Source organism: Phodopus roborovskii, unplaced genomic scaffold (genome assembly GCF_943737965.1).
Source record: "Phodopus roborovskii unplaced genomic scaffold, PHOROB, whole genome shotgun sequence".
Taxonomy (NCBI): Eukaryota; Metazoa; Chordata; class Mammalia; order Rodentia; family Cricetidae; genus Phodopus; species Phodopus roborovskii.
This window is the reverse complement of record NW_026126602.1, coordinates 12,799,957-12,815,265: the sequence shown is the minus strand read 5'-3', so window position 1 is coordinate 12,815,265 and position 15,309 is coordinate 12,799,957. Positions and strand designations below refer to the sequence as shown.

Genomic DNA, 15,309 nt, shown 5'->3' with positions numbered 1-15,309 from the left:
CTGTGGGCAGAGAACAAGAATCACAGATGGAGAGATGGCTTAGTGGTTAAGAATACTGCTCTTACAGAGAACCCAAGTTCAAGTTCCAGAACCCACAGCAGGTGGCCTACAATTTCCTGTGTTCCTGATGTGTGTGCATACACACACGCGTGTTCACACACACACACACACACAGGAGAGAGAGAGGGGAGGAAGAAAGAGACAGAGGGAGAGACAGAGAGACTAAAAAGAAACCTTTTTTGTAATAAATTCTTTCCATGTCACTGCTCTACACTTATGGGACATTTATTTGTGGGGGAACTCTGGAATATTCTAATGTCACCTTCTCATAGTCCCTGCTATGCCCTATTGGTTCTTGCTGACTATTGCAGCTCTCTCTGTAATTTTCTATCTGAAGTGTCACCAACATCCCTCATTCATCTTAGTCATCCTTTATCTTTCTTTCCCTTTCTCATGGCCCAAAGGCAAAGTCATCCCAAGCTTTAGCTTTACTGCATCATATAGTTTATACCTTTGGTCTTTGCTCTCTGTTGTTACTTATAGGTTTGTTCTTTCTATTGGACTATGAACACTTTCAGAACAGGCAGCTCTGTCAGTCATTATCACACCATAATACCAAGTGAAATGATCATCGTGGGGCCTCCACTAAGTTTTACGAGGAAAGTATCCTTCACATATGGTTATGCATTTTACATATTTCATGTGATTTTTTAGACAAGATACGGAGCTCTGAATGTGGAAATCCTGATAACAGGTTTCTAATAGTACTATGAAAGTTTCCTGACCAGTGAATGAAGAACAGTGTAAATTTGTGTTGCACACCCATCACCATGCAATAATGAATGAATACTCTATCAGGAGGGATCCTGGTTAGGAAGCTGATAAACTAAATCCAAACTGCCTTTCTCAGAACTTTGAAGAATTCAGAGTAGAATTGAAGATGAAGACTTAAGAGTTTGAGTACCTCTGTGCATGAATTTACTTACAAATAAAAATGGAACTAAAAGTATAGATGTAATCTAGTAAATGAAATCTATCCTTTTCAACTATAGAATTACATTATTCTAATAATTATACCTACTAAAGTATATATTATATATATTATTATATAAATGACTTGTGCCAAATTGCCCATAAACATTATAATAAAAAGCAAACAAATATAAAAATGTCTGTTTTTAAGCAGTGGTCCATGCTTGAGAGCTCTCTTGACTTCTAATAGATGTGTGAATGCATTTAGTGGTAGCTTCCACAGTGCTTCTGTTTCTTTAAGAGACTATGGTTGTGAAGTCAGAAGATCACTGAACCATGAGGGTCAATAAAAGAATAAAATCCCTGGTTAGCGATGCGAGTACAAGGAACCTGATCCCAGTGTATGTTCATATGCTGCTCACAGTCAACAGAGGAGTGCCAGATACTTGGCTTGCTTGCTGCTCCTCAGGATGGTTTCTGGAAAAATAATTAAGCTGGTGGTTTTTGAGCTTCTGGAGTTTGCTGCCTTCTCCATTCCTACCCTGGTGACAATGGAACAGTTTGCTTCTTCCTATCAGAAGACAAAGATTACATCTGACAGAACCCACTATTGGCTGATTGTTTCCTGTTCCATTGCCTATGTGGCTGCAGTGAGTCTCTTGATCTGGGTTCCAATAAAAGTTGTCTTATACAAGAAACGGCATCTTTACAAAAAAATTATAGGATGGTAAGTAAAAGAGCTCATTAGCAGGGAGTTCCTGCCATGTTTTTAATTCATGAATGTGATGTGTGCATGTGTGCCAAGCAAATGAACTTAGCACAAGTGTGTATTAGATTAATGATGACACTGCACTCACTGTCTGGAAATGTATTGATGTTGTGGTATCTTTTATATATTCTATATAAACATACTGATGTTATGCTATTGCTGTATTTTCTATGATCACTTTTTTCTGCATAACAAATTACGTGTGTTAACAAGGTATGCTGATTTGAATGTTGCCAGTACTTTCTCAGTACTCTGAACTGTACAAAGTCTCCAGAGTTGCCCTGCACACAGCATGACCAGAACATTAGCATGCAGAATCTCACTTCTGTGCCAAACTGAAAGCAGCACTTCCTTCTATGGTTTACACTGCACTTTGTGGGTCTAAGGCACAATTTGGCCGTTCATTAACTGAGATTTTTTTTTAAGGCAACTTGATTACCAAGATTTAAAAAAAAAAAATGCTTAAAGTGGTGTTAAGTCCTATTAACCCTTGCAGGGAGAAAATATAACTTCAATAATACAGAATTACCTTAGGTAAAGATTTGATGTCTCCAGGTTCAGTGGCATGTGCCTGCATACCCAGCAATCAATCGGGAGGCTAAGGTAGCAGGAGCTAGGGGGTTATAGGTCAGCGTGGGCTACATAGCAAGACCCTGACTCTTTAGAGAGAGAGAGAGAAAGTGAAAACAACAAAGAAGTCACCTTATTTGGCATTTCCTGTCAGTTTTGGCTGGTGAGCTTGAGAACAATCCTTTTACTACTATATTTTTCCTTTTAGATCTTCAAATCTAGTTCTCAATTATCTGGAATTTCTTTGTTTTCTCTGATGACTTAAATTCTCTTTGTTACTTTGTTACTCATCCTTTGTAGGTGGGCAGTGTATAGAGAATTTGAAAAAGGAAGAGCTAAGCCTTGTAATATAATTTAGGACAGAAACATAAACGCCACACATACAGCAGTAGAATAATCTTTGGAAGGATGCTGAAACAGAGAGCTGAATTTACCAAGGGCTCCTGAGGTTCTGACACTGAATGTGGCTCCCTCAAACTTGCCAGGGCATTTTCTGTCCCCTAAGGGCAAGGCGTCTCAGAACTAAATCATTTTATGCTTGGAACTGCTTTTGTCAGTGAGAGGCAGAGACTTTCCAACCCTGGCTAGAGCCTCAGGTTCACAAATGGGGTGTCTTAAATGTGGACCATATACCCCGAATTCCTTTGACTGTCAAAAAAAAAAAAAAAAAAAAAAAAACTGTTGGATAAGGAAAGGGTCCTTCCTATGACAGTGAGAATGGAACAGTAGGACAATAGTCTACTGCAGTGAACCCCTCCCCAAGACTCTTGGTTTTGATGGCTTGTTTTGACATTGTCTCGTTTCTCTAGTACCTTATACTCTTAATGTTATTCAGATGGCCAACTTTCCCATATAATTTATTATCAATATGAGTGTTAAGCTATAATTGCTTTTTCACGGATCTGTGTTTGAGGGTGTTATACCTGGATTCTTATTTCTTAATTCTGTACCACCTCATACAAGTATTTTACTTCAAAAAATAGATGTTTTTAATGGATATGTCATTACTATTTCCAGAAGAAAACTGATCCTCAAAAAACTTAGTACACTTTCCCAAAGCTAGTCTAGAAAGTAATAGAACTGGGCATTGGGCTTTGGCCTGTCTCAGTCCATACCCAGTATTCCAACCACTATTCTGCACTATCTCTGATGAGCAAGGTCTTGCCCTTCAGGGTAATTGAGACTGAGAAGCCTTTTGTTGCTCATCTTCAATGCATGGTGCACTACTGTCACTCTTCTGATGTCCGCTCAAACTTCATTTTACACATCTGTCCCAAGCAGTCCGTGAATCAAAGGGTCTTTGTTTGTTGCCACAACTTCACCTTTCAGTGAGTTCTTCTGGGGAATCCTCTCCCTGTCTTTTGTTTCTGTTTGTGGGTGAGGCTGACCACAGGTGCTGTAAATGGTTTTTCATAGATACCAGTTTATCTGTAATTTCAGTGGACTCTGCAACTACTTCCTCATGAGCTCATTCATGAACACTACCTAGTAATGACCTTTTAGTGTCATTAAAGAGAGGAAACAGCTCATGAAAACAACTTGTAAGCGTTTTACATACTCAGCAAAGCTATATTTAGACTTTATGGCAATTCAGCGAAGTTAGGTGTTGCTGTCCTTATGTTCTATCTGGAGCAATAGAAACTTAAAGAGATAACTTTGTTAAGAGATACAGCTGTTTTAAGGTGGGTCTGGGATCTGTAACCCCAGAGTTATCTGATTCTGTGCAAGTTCTTCTATTTTAGGAAATTTTTTTATTTCTTCCTTTTGATTTTGAAGGCCAGCCATGGTCTACTTTAATGGCATTAAAATATATTTCTCCCAAAGATGTGCATTTAAGTAGTACTCATAACATGATTTCCAATGATATTTTGTTTGTCATTTAAACATATGAAAGGCAGCATAGTGAAACCATTATAACCTCCAAGTTGTTTTTGCATTTACACAAGTGCAGTCATGTATGGCATATTAAACCTTAGTTGTCCAAAGAACAGAGGTAAGAAAGAGCAGACATGGACTGAAATCTCACATTTGACATTGTCGGATGTGAGTTATTTATATTCTCTGAGCTTTAGTTTTCTCAAGAACCAAACAGGGACCATCTAGTTTCCATTTTGGGGGTTTTGTATAAAAGAAAAAAAAAAGGAAGAAAAATAGCATGTGACTGTGCATCTCAAATTGCTAATGGAGTGTCTCAAAGCATTATATAAATATCAGTGCTCTCCAGTCAAACTGATTATATCCACTTAAACTGAGAACTTGTTTAATCCATAGAGTAATCTTGAGACATGAAAGATGTTGTGATAAAATTTAAGAAAAGTAGATTCTATCAGGGTACTCCTAGATTTTGAAGAATTTTTAGGATCTCTTTTATTATTTGAACACAAGAACCCGTATAGCTATACCATTATAACCTCAAAAGTAATTTCTTTTTTTGCATTTACACAACTGCTTTGAGTTTCCCTTTCTTTGTGACCTACTGGACAGTGCTGCAAATTGACTAGGTGGCTCTAAATCTTTTATAAAGAGGAAGCGAGTCACAGAGCTGAAGACACACACTAAGTCAACAGTAGAGTCTGAACTTTCACTTGTGCCAAACACTTCCTCATTCTTTTAGAATCATTATTCCTTTCTTCATTGCCTGTTATCATTCATATGGATTAGGGAGAGGCCAGGTGGAATCAAGAAAAGCTACTTAAGTTAATACCCAACCCATAAGAGAGAGCCTTTCCTGGAGGACCTGAAGGCTCACTGGGGACAAGACAGCTCTGTAGGATTTGTGGAAATTCCCTGATTGCCTCAGGACCCAGAGCTGGGTTTCAGAGATCCTTCCTACTCTTTTTCATAATTCATCTCTTTCAGACTGTAATGTAGGAATCTGCAGTATCTCGAAGTTTGAAAGGCCATCTTTTGAGTAACAGTTTGGTGAGATTGTGCTGTTGCTTTGTGTCAGGCAGTGGAAATGACAGTGGTGGTGTCATCACAGTAAAATAAGAACAAATATTTGTTGATCACTTCTTATATGCCATGCACACTTCTGAACATGTTATCTTCATCAGTCCAGTCAATTCCCTAAATTTGATACTTAAGAGGCATAACTCCCCTTTTATAAATGAGGAAAGTGAGTCACAAAAATTAACAGATCACACAAGAATATCCCTTGGATTCTGTCTCCAGAGCCCTTCATTAGGACACATAGCACCTGTAACATCAGTACTGCATTGCAGACTGGCCTAATCTGCAGGGAATGCAGCACACTGTTTTCAATAGGATGTCAGTAACCATTTTATTATTATTTTTACTAATATTATTTATGATTATAATGGATGTTTTTGAGGTATGACAGGCAGCCTGCCATCTGAGCTGCATCTACACCTTGATCCATATATCTGTGCTTTCTAGATATTTACTTTATCAGTGCTCTGTTGTGGCTGACACTTTCCTCTCTATTCAGAATCAGTGACTTCAGCATTCTGGACCACAGGCTTTCCTTCTTTACCCTACTCTATTCCACTGGTCAGCAAAAGCTACACTTTTGGGTCTCTACCTGCCATGTGCAATAAGTCTTCATAGTCCATCATTTCTCCTCTTGTGGACCAGCTCCCTTTTCCCCTGTTGGACCTTCATTTCCAGTCCCACCAAGGATTTGATTTTCTGGCAGGTTTCCTCATGGTTTTATATATTCAGATGCAGTGTCTGGCCATTGTCCTGAGTTTGTTTAAGGAACACAAGGAACATTTTGCTAATTATGACTGTGGTTATGGAACTCTGTTCATCCCTCATTCTTGTCTAGTCCTTTTTTGAATAGGATAGTGCAGTGATGTGTTTAAAGACAGAATACCTTCTAAGAAATGTGTCTTTGTTGTTGTTGTTTTGTTTTCTCAGATGGGGTTTCTCTGCAGCTTTGGAGCCTGTCCTGCAACTTCCTTTGTAGACCAGGCTGGCCCTGAACTTGCAGAGATCCACCTTCCTTTGCCTTCCCAGTGCTGGGATTAGAGGTGTGCACCACCACCACCCATCAAGAAAAAGTTTCTTGATGACTTCAAGAAATAAGTGCCGGAAACACCAAATAACCCAATTAAAAAATGGGGTACAGAACTGAAGAAAGAATTCTCAACAGAGGAAATCAAAAAGGCTGAAAGACACTTAAGAAAGTGTTCAACATCCTTAGCTATCAGAGAAATGCAAATCAAAACAACTTTGAGATACCATCTTACTCCTGCCAGAATGGCTAAATTAGAAACACCAGTGATGACTTATATTGGAGAGGATGTGGAGAAAGGGGAACACTCCTCCACTGCTGTTGGGAGTGCAAACTCATACAGCCATTTTGGAGATCAGTATGGCGGTTCCTCAGGAAAATGAGAATTAGTTTACCACAGGACCTGGCAATACCCCTCTTAGGCATATAGCCAAATGAACCATATCCATGCAACAAAGACATGTGCTCAACTATGTTCATAGCAGCATTATTTGTCATAGCAAGAAACTGGAAGCAACCTAGATGCCCCTCAACTGAAGAATGGATAAAGAAGATATGGCATATCTACACTATGGAATACTACTCTGCAGAAAAAACAATGGAATCTTGAAATTCGCAGGCAAGTGGATGGCACTTAAAGAAACTATCCTGAATGAGTTAACCCAGTCACAAAAAGAGGAACATGGTATGTACTTGCTCGTATATGGATTTTAGACCTAGAGCAAAGGATCAGCAGCGTATAATTCACACCACCAGAGAAACTAGGATACAAGGTGTATTCTAAGAGATTCACATAAAGTCCCTCACAGAAGGGGGAAGGAACAATACCCCCAGAGAACATGGGAAGTAGGGGGGGCAGTGAATGGAGAGAGAAGAAGAGAAGGGGAGGAGAGGAAAGCACGTGGGACTAGGAAGATTGAGTCAGGGTAGGAATAGAAGAGAGAGAGAGAGAGAGAGAGAGAGAGAGAGAGAGAGAGAGAGAGAGAGAGAGAGAACATAAAAGAGGGAGCCATTATTGGTTTGATGAGAAAACTGAACCTAAAGAAAGGTCTAGAGACCTACAAGACTGCCGCCAACTAACAATTTGAGCAACCGTGGAAAGGCTACCGTAAATGCCCTTCCGGGATAGTGAGATCAACAACTAACTTATCCACCATCATGGAGTCCTCATCTAGTACCTGTTGGAAACAGAAGGAAACACCCATACCTAAACACTGATTAGAACTAGAATCCAGATGCAGAGCGAGAGGACAAGACCAGGTTGCAGAAACACATAGAGATAGCTGACCTGAACAAGGAGGAGCTAACGGGCCCCCAGACTGATAGCTGGAAATCCAGCATGGGACTGACTCAGAACCCCTGAATATGGGTCTCAGCTAGAAGGCTTGAGCAGTCTAAGGGTTCTTGGACAGTGGAGCCAGGATATATTCTGGTGCACAAAAGGACCTTGCGGATACATCCCCCATGGAGGGATATTGCCTTAACCTAGAGACAGGAGAGAAGTCCTAGTCCCTACTTCAGATGACTTGAAAGATCTACATGACCCCACCTGGATGGCATTGCCCTACATGTGGAATTGGGGTGGGGGGATTGGAGGGGAGGGTGGTCAGGGTACATGTGAGCAGGCAGAGAGGGTAAGAGGGAGGGGGAACTGGGATTGACATGTAAAATAAAAAATAAAAAATAAATAAAAATAAGTGCCTGAGTCCTCTACACATACTGTGTACCGCTGAGGATATTTTTATTTGTTTGCAGTACTGAGGATCAAAGCCAAGGCCTTATGCATGCTAGGCTGGCTAGTCGTCTATCACTGAACTACACCCCAATTTTTTTTTTTTTTTTTGTTTTTTATTCTTGCGACAGAATCTTGCTATATGGACCACACTGGCCTTGAATTCATTTCATTCCTGCTTCTATCGCGAAAGTGCTAGAATTGGAAGTATGTACCACTATGTGTGGATAAAAGGTTTTGTTTTTTTAATTGAAATATTTAGGTGTATTTTCTTTTAAGTTGTTACATAGTAATTAGACCCATTTTGGCTGCACACTAAGGCATTTCAATACATGTATAGGAGATATAAGGATCAGGTTAGGGTAAATATATATATATATATATATATATATATATATATATATATATATGTCTTTAATGTTCTCAACTCTGCACTGAAGGTATTAATTTTCTCTTATTTGAAATATGCAGCTAAGTGGTGTTAACTGTGCCACCCTATTGTTGTCCTTCCCATCAGTCTGCACCCCTGTACCCTTAACCATCCTTGCTCTGTAAATTCCAATGCTGCACTTCTGCCACTCTTAGCAGCTTGCTTAAGAAGTAGGAGTATAATATAGAACAACAATAAAAGTTTAGAATAGTAATCGTAGAAACCACTAACATGCTTATCAACATTTTGGTGTTATGTACTGTACATGGTTTGTATATAGTCTATTTTATGATTGGCAGTACAACACATGTAGTATATATACATCACCACAAATGACTGGGTAAATCCTTGTGTTACGACTATAAGCTGGCTATGGCATCACCAGGTGAGAGGAGTTTTCAACTCCATTGTCATCTTTGAGATTGCTGTCATATATCTCAGTCATGGTCTACATCATCACTTTGTGGCTCATGGCTGCATTGCTCTTGAATAAAGCTTTTTGAACATCAGCTTTGTCCCTTGAAAATCAACTTGGTGGCTGGAAGAAATCTGAGAACTCAGTGTCTAAACTATTTCTTACAGGATAGATAGACCGTCTATCTACCCCCCCTTCAAAATGGGAGCTTAATATTTTTGTGGTTTTAATTACCAGAATGGTTTTTCTTATTTACCAGAAAAAGTCTGCCACCATCAGCTTACCTCCTGATCTACTTCCAAGACTTTGCTTCCTTGTGTATATCAGTGAGCTTGGCCATGGCCAGGATATCTACCCATTGCTCCCAACATCCCCTCTCTATGTTCCTTAAGCATATTACCCATTGTCAAAAAGATAAGCTGCCATTTCCATGATGTGTCTCCAGGTGACTTTCTAGGTGCACACTGTATCTGTCCCAAAGGTTTTCAGACACATAAAGGTATTCATGTCACCTCACTGTCTTCAGACATGATCCTAGCCATTCTGACTTTTTTCAGTTTATAGAATACCAGTTCTTCTCACACATAATCCCTGTACTTTGTACAGTTTTGGAAGTCTCCTTGGGATGCTGTCTGGCTTTACCATGTCTGGATATTGTTTCTTAATGTCCATTTGATGCAAATACTGACTTAAACCATCAACTCAATACCATTGACTTAATTTGTATTCATGGCCCCAGTTTTAGAACTAAGGGTCTAGTCAACTGAAACTTTTACAAGACTTACTTCAAAGCAGAGACTTCTAAAAGACTTACTTACAAACAACTATAACATATATGCAGAGGACCTAGTATTGACTCATGCAGACTCTGTTGTTGCCACTTCAGTCTTGTGAGCCCTATGAGCCCTGCTTAATTGACTTCTTTGGGCCATGTTCTTATGGTGTTCTCCAGTCCTTTGGCTCCTACAATCCATACCCTACCCCCACACAAACTCTTTTTGATTAGGAAAACTTTAATGACTACTTTTATTTCCTTAAGGGTTATAGGTCAAATTGAGTTGGTTATCTGATTTTTGGTAAGTGGTATCTATGAAGAAAATTACTCATTATTTTAGATTTTCCAATTTTGTAGCGTACAGGATTTTAAAGTATGACCTAAAGATTCTTTGGATTTCCTCAGTGTCTGTTGTTATGCCCCCTTTTCACTTCTTATTTTGTTAATTTGGAGATTCTCTCCATCTTTTAGTTAGTTTGGGTGAGAGTTTGTCTATCTTGTTGATTTCCCCAAAGAATGACCTCTTTGTTTCCTTGATTCTTTGTATTGTTTTCTTTGTTTCTATTTTATGACTGCAGTTTGCTTCTTAGGTCCATTTGCTTGGGAAATATTTTCCAACTCTTTATTCTGAGGTATTGTCTATCTTTGATGTTGAGTTCTATTTCTTGTATGCAGCAGGATGATGGATCCTGTTTTCACATTCACTCTGTTAATCTGTATCTTTTTATTGGGGAAATGAGACCATGGATAGTAAGAGATTTCAGTGACAAATGATAATTCCTGTTATTTTGTTGTTTGTGGTGGTGGTGGTGGTGGTGGTAGGGCGTGTGTGTGTGTGTGTGTGTGTGTGTGTGTGTGTGTGTGTGTGTGTGTGTGTGTGCTTCCATTTCCTTTCTTTGGGTTTTAATGGTGTTTTCATGGGTGTAGTTAGCCTCTTTGGGTTGGAGTTTTTTTTCTAGTATTTTTGAAGGGCTGGATTTATAGATAGATATTGTCTCAATTTGAATTTATCATGGAATATCTTGTTTTCTCCATCTATCGTGATTGAAAGTTATTTTGGGTACAGTAGTCTGGGCTGGTGTCTTACGTCTCTTTCAGCCTGCAGGACTTCTTCCAGACCCTGCTGGCTTTTAGAGTCTCCATAGCCAAGTCAGGTATAATTCTAATAAGTCTACCTTTATGTCACTTTGTCCTTTTCTCTTACAGCTTTTAATATTCTTTATTCGTTCTGTATGTTTAGTGTTTTGAATATTATATGGTGAAAGGACTTTCTTTTTGGTCCAGTCTGTCTGGTGTTCTGTATTGTCTTAGTTAGGATTTTTATTTCTGTGAAGAAACACCATGACCATGGCAACTCTTATGAAGGAAACTTTTAATTGGGGTGGATTGCTTATAGTTTCAGAGGGTTAGGCCATTATCATTATGGCAGGACATGGTGGTGTGCAGGCAGACAAGGTGCTGGAGGAGCTGAGAGTTCTTCATCTTGATCTGCATGCAGCAGCAGGAGAGACTGCCACACTGGATATGGCTTGAGGAAATATAAGGGCTCAAAGCCTGCCCACACAGTGATATAATTCCTCCAACAAGACCACACCTACACCAACAAGGCCACACCTCCTAATGGTACCCACTTCCTATGGCCAAGCACTCAAGCACGTGAGTTTACGGGGTCCATAGTTATTCAAACCACCACACGTATGCTTCTTTTACCTTTCTAGGCATCTCCTTCTCCAGGTTAGGAAAACTTCTATGATTTTGCTGAAAACATTTTTGTGTAACTTTGAGCTGGGATTATTCTTCTATTCCTATCATTCTTAGGTTTGGTCTTTTAATAGTATCCCAGATTTTCTAGATATTTTGTGTCAGGAAGTTTTTAGATTTAGCATTTCCTTTGGCTGATAAATCTATGTCTTCTATTGTATCTTCAGTGCCTGAGATTCCCTTTTCCATCCCTTGTATTCTGTTGATGATGCTTGGCTCTGTCGTTTCTGTTCACTTACCTACATTTTCCAATTCTATAATTCCCTCATTTTGTGTTTCCTTTATATCTTCCGTTTCCATTTTCAGGTCTTGAATAGTTTTATTAGTGTCCTTTAACTGTTTGTTTTCTCCTGGCTTTTCTTAAAAAATTTATTCATTTCTTCCATTTTTTCATCTTTCACTTACTTTCTTTACATAATTTATTCATTTCTTCTTTAAGGAACTCTATCATCTTCATAAAGTTTGTTTCAATGTCTTTTTCTTGAGCTTCAACTGTGTTGGAATATGCAAGGCTTGCTGTAGTAGGGGACCTGTGCTCTGGTGGTAACATATTGCTCTGGCTGCTGTTTGTTATGTTCTTTCACTGGAATCTATGGATCTGGGGTTGGGGTAATTATATGTCTAGGTGCTGATTTCTAGGTTAGTCTTTGTCGGATAGGTCTTTTGTTCCTTGGTTTCTGTTTCCTCTCTGGTCTTCTGGCCTGTATGGCCTGACTCTGCCTGAGTTGAAGAATGGTACATAGAAGGGGAGGGAGGATTTGGGGGTTGTATGTGGGAAGAGAGGTGCTGAGAGTGTGGAGGAGGGCTACAGGTAGCCATCCTACCTGGAGTCCTGGTATGGCCTGTGGTGCAGCAGGGAGTTTCCACCTGAGTTGGAGGCTGGGTTATGGTGAAGAAGAGGGGAGAGGCTTGGGGATAGTGTGTGGGGGGACACAGAGTGGAGAAGGTCTGTGGGAAGCCCATTTGGTTTTCTGGCAGGCACCGCCTGTGGTTAGGCATTGGGTGTCTGCCCAAGGGAACTGAGACAGCAGGCAGCTGGCCTGTCCGCCAGTAGTTTACTCTTATCCCTATTAAATATAATTATACCAGTTTTAATCACTTCTCTATTCAGTTGAAACCTTTAAAATCTTGATAGTGTCACTCGAAGTTTGTGGCCTGACTTGATTTTGTGTTGTCTGCAAGTGAGCTGAAGTAATTTCCTTACCTCCTGTTAAGTCACACAAGATGTCTTAGCCTCAATGATCTTACCAGAAATTCTTCAGGTTCACAATAATCTAACAGTCTTCTCTATTGGTTTAAGCAAATGAAAGGTTTGTATGCATAACTACAAATTCATCTACTGGACTTCTTTGCAATTCCCATTTCTCATTAGTGCAGTCCTCTTCTAAATAAACATTTAAAGATTAGTCATTCACTGCCTGGCAGGCTTGTTTCCAAACTGACATCCAGGATTCTAATTACCATATCCCAGGACTTAGCCTAGCATTCAAGACTGTCTATCCTCTAACCTTTACATACCTCTCCAAACTATATCATTATACAAATTCTCCATTTAGTCGATGCTAATCCCAAGCAACTAAATCTCTTACCACACTGGGTACTGCACCCTTCCTCAAAGATTTGGAGTCTACTGTAGAAATTACACAATTATGCAGGGGAAATACTGATGTAACACTGACACTAAAGGAAGGCTTTTGTTATTGTATGTCTGTAAGTGTGGTATACGCATTCATGCGTGTGCACATATGTGTGCATGTGTGAAGCCCAGGGCTTGATGCCAGGTATCTTTCTTCATTGCTGTCTAACTTTTTTCTTTTTAGACAGATTTCCCACTGAACCAGGATCTTGCTATTTTGGCTAGAATGGCCCTGGGATCCTTCATCTGTTTCTGCCTCCCTGGAGCTAAGACTGTAGGAACACACCACAGTGCCTGGCTTTTGACTTGGCTCCTTACACTTGTACAGCAAGCACTTTACTAGTTTCTTTACCACCCCCTTTAAAAATCATTCTTTATACCCCACCACCCTGCCTCACTCCATTCTGGTGCCTTGCATGCAGCAGGTTTTCAGGTTTGGGTATGTATGGCCACAGGTTTCAGCGAAGAGCGGAAGCTCACAATGTAGACTTTGAGCTGAACTTGGAAAGATGAAAGTAGAAGACATCTCCATAGGTGAGGATGGGAGATGCGCTGATGGAAGAAGCACACATGTTTTAAGGAATGGGAGGAGATCAATGTGTTTTTAAAAGAGCTAGCTGAAAAGAAAGGAGCATTTCAGTCATTGGGAACATGAGATATGCAGTCAGAACATCCTGGATTAGAACTCAGCTTTTACATCCTATGGGATGACCAGGAATACATTAATTAAACCTTCAGCATCAGCTTCATCATCAGTGAGAACCTTTTTTTTTTTTTTTTGTGGAGTTTGAGTGATGGACATACCATGTTTTACCACAGTATTCAGCATTTAGTAGCAACCTAGAAGACTGTACAGGAGTGTTCTGTTGGGGGAGGCAAGAACAGATTCAAGGGAGCCTCAGGCAGGAAACTGATTTAATGACTTAGAGAAAAGAGAATCTTACAAGTTTCTGAGCAGAAAGTCACTTCCCAAGTAATTATCTGACCTCTCCCCCACCAAACTTCCTCCATGAGTAATCTCAGGGCAAAAATTTGCTGCACAAACAGGAAGTTTTAACCCCTTGTGGCTTGGCTGAGTTTGGTCTTCTAATAATGTACTCAACTCCTGGGAGAGTCTTCTCATTGCCCACTCAGTGGTAATGGCTGTTGAAGTCATGGGGCTTGCACTTTTTCAATGTGCACCTGCTGCCATGCCCACAAGATTTCTCCCTCCCCCCATGCTGTGTGTAGTTAGTATACACATAAGTTAGTTTAAACATAAGTAGACATTCAAAGATTCACTGATACCTCTAGCTGAATTTTTTTTATTCGGCAATATTCTGGAATCGCTAGAACAAAGATATAACAGAATTTTCTGTCTCAAATTTTTAGAGATTTAGGAGTCTGAAGTCAAAGTGTTAGCAAGGCTGGTTCCTTTTGAAAAGACATGAGGGAGAGCATGCTCCACATTCATCAGGAATGTATAGCGATGGCTGGTTATCTTTCCATTCCCTGATCTTGATTTCCATGTTCACATGACATTTTCCCCATCTTTCCTCTCCTAGAAGTTACTTAGTGCATGTCTGCTTTCAAAAATGTTTCCATAACATTGACTTAAAATCTATCCTGATATCATATTTTAACTTACTTTACTAAAAACACTATTTTCAAATAGCTTATGTTCTGAGAGACTAGAAAATAGGGACTCAACCATAACTGGGGTACAAACTTAACTCCACAGCGTCCCATCCTCTGAACCCTCAAACTTCACATTGTTTCTTTGCAGAGAGTGTACTCATCCCAATATCTCAAAAAGCCTTATTAATTTCAGTATCAATTCTGTGTTCAAAAGTTTATCTAAACAGCATCTCAAAGTGATCCAATCTTACGAACAATCTTGGGGAATGACTGTCCTGGGTCAAAATTCCAATCAGTGACTCTGGAGAGATGAATTAAAAATGCTTGATGCTTGTTTCTCTTGCAGAGAACCCAAGTTCAATTTCCAGCATCCAGTTGTAGGGGATCTGATTGCCTTTTCTGGATTTTTCAGGCACCTGCAAATGCATGCATGCACACACGCACAAGCTCATAAAAAAAAAAAAAAAAAAAAAAACAAAAAAAAACATGAATCTTTAAAAAAGTAGGTTGCAGGCTGGGTGCTGATGGCACACACCTTTAATCCCAGCACTTGGGAGGCAGAGGCAGAGTTCAAGACCAGCCTGGTCTACAGAGCCAGATTCAGGATAGGATCCAAAGCAATAAAAAAAAAAAAAAGAAAGAAAGAAAAAAAA

General features: G+C 39.7%; 1 protein-coding gene across 1 annotated transcript in view; it reads left to right on the top strand.

The window, feature by feature from the left end:
* Positions 1–1,307: 1,307 nt before the first annotated feature.
* The window catches only part of Tmem236 (transmembrane protein 236), a 50,538-nt gene continuing 36,536 nt past the window's right edge, over positions 1,308–15,309 (top strand). Inside the window, exon 1 of the mRNA XM_051205744.1 lies at positions 1,308–1,699. Within this exon, the coding sequence (XP_051061701.1) occupies positions 1,443–1,699 (257 nt within the window). The 5' untranslated portion in view covers positions 1,308–1,442. The remainder of the gene's footprint in view (positions 1,700–15,309) is intronic.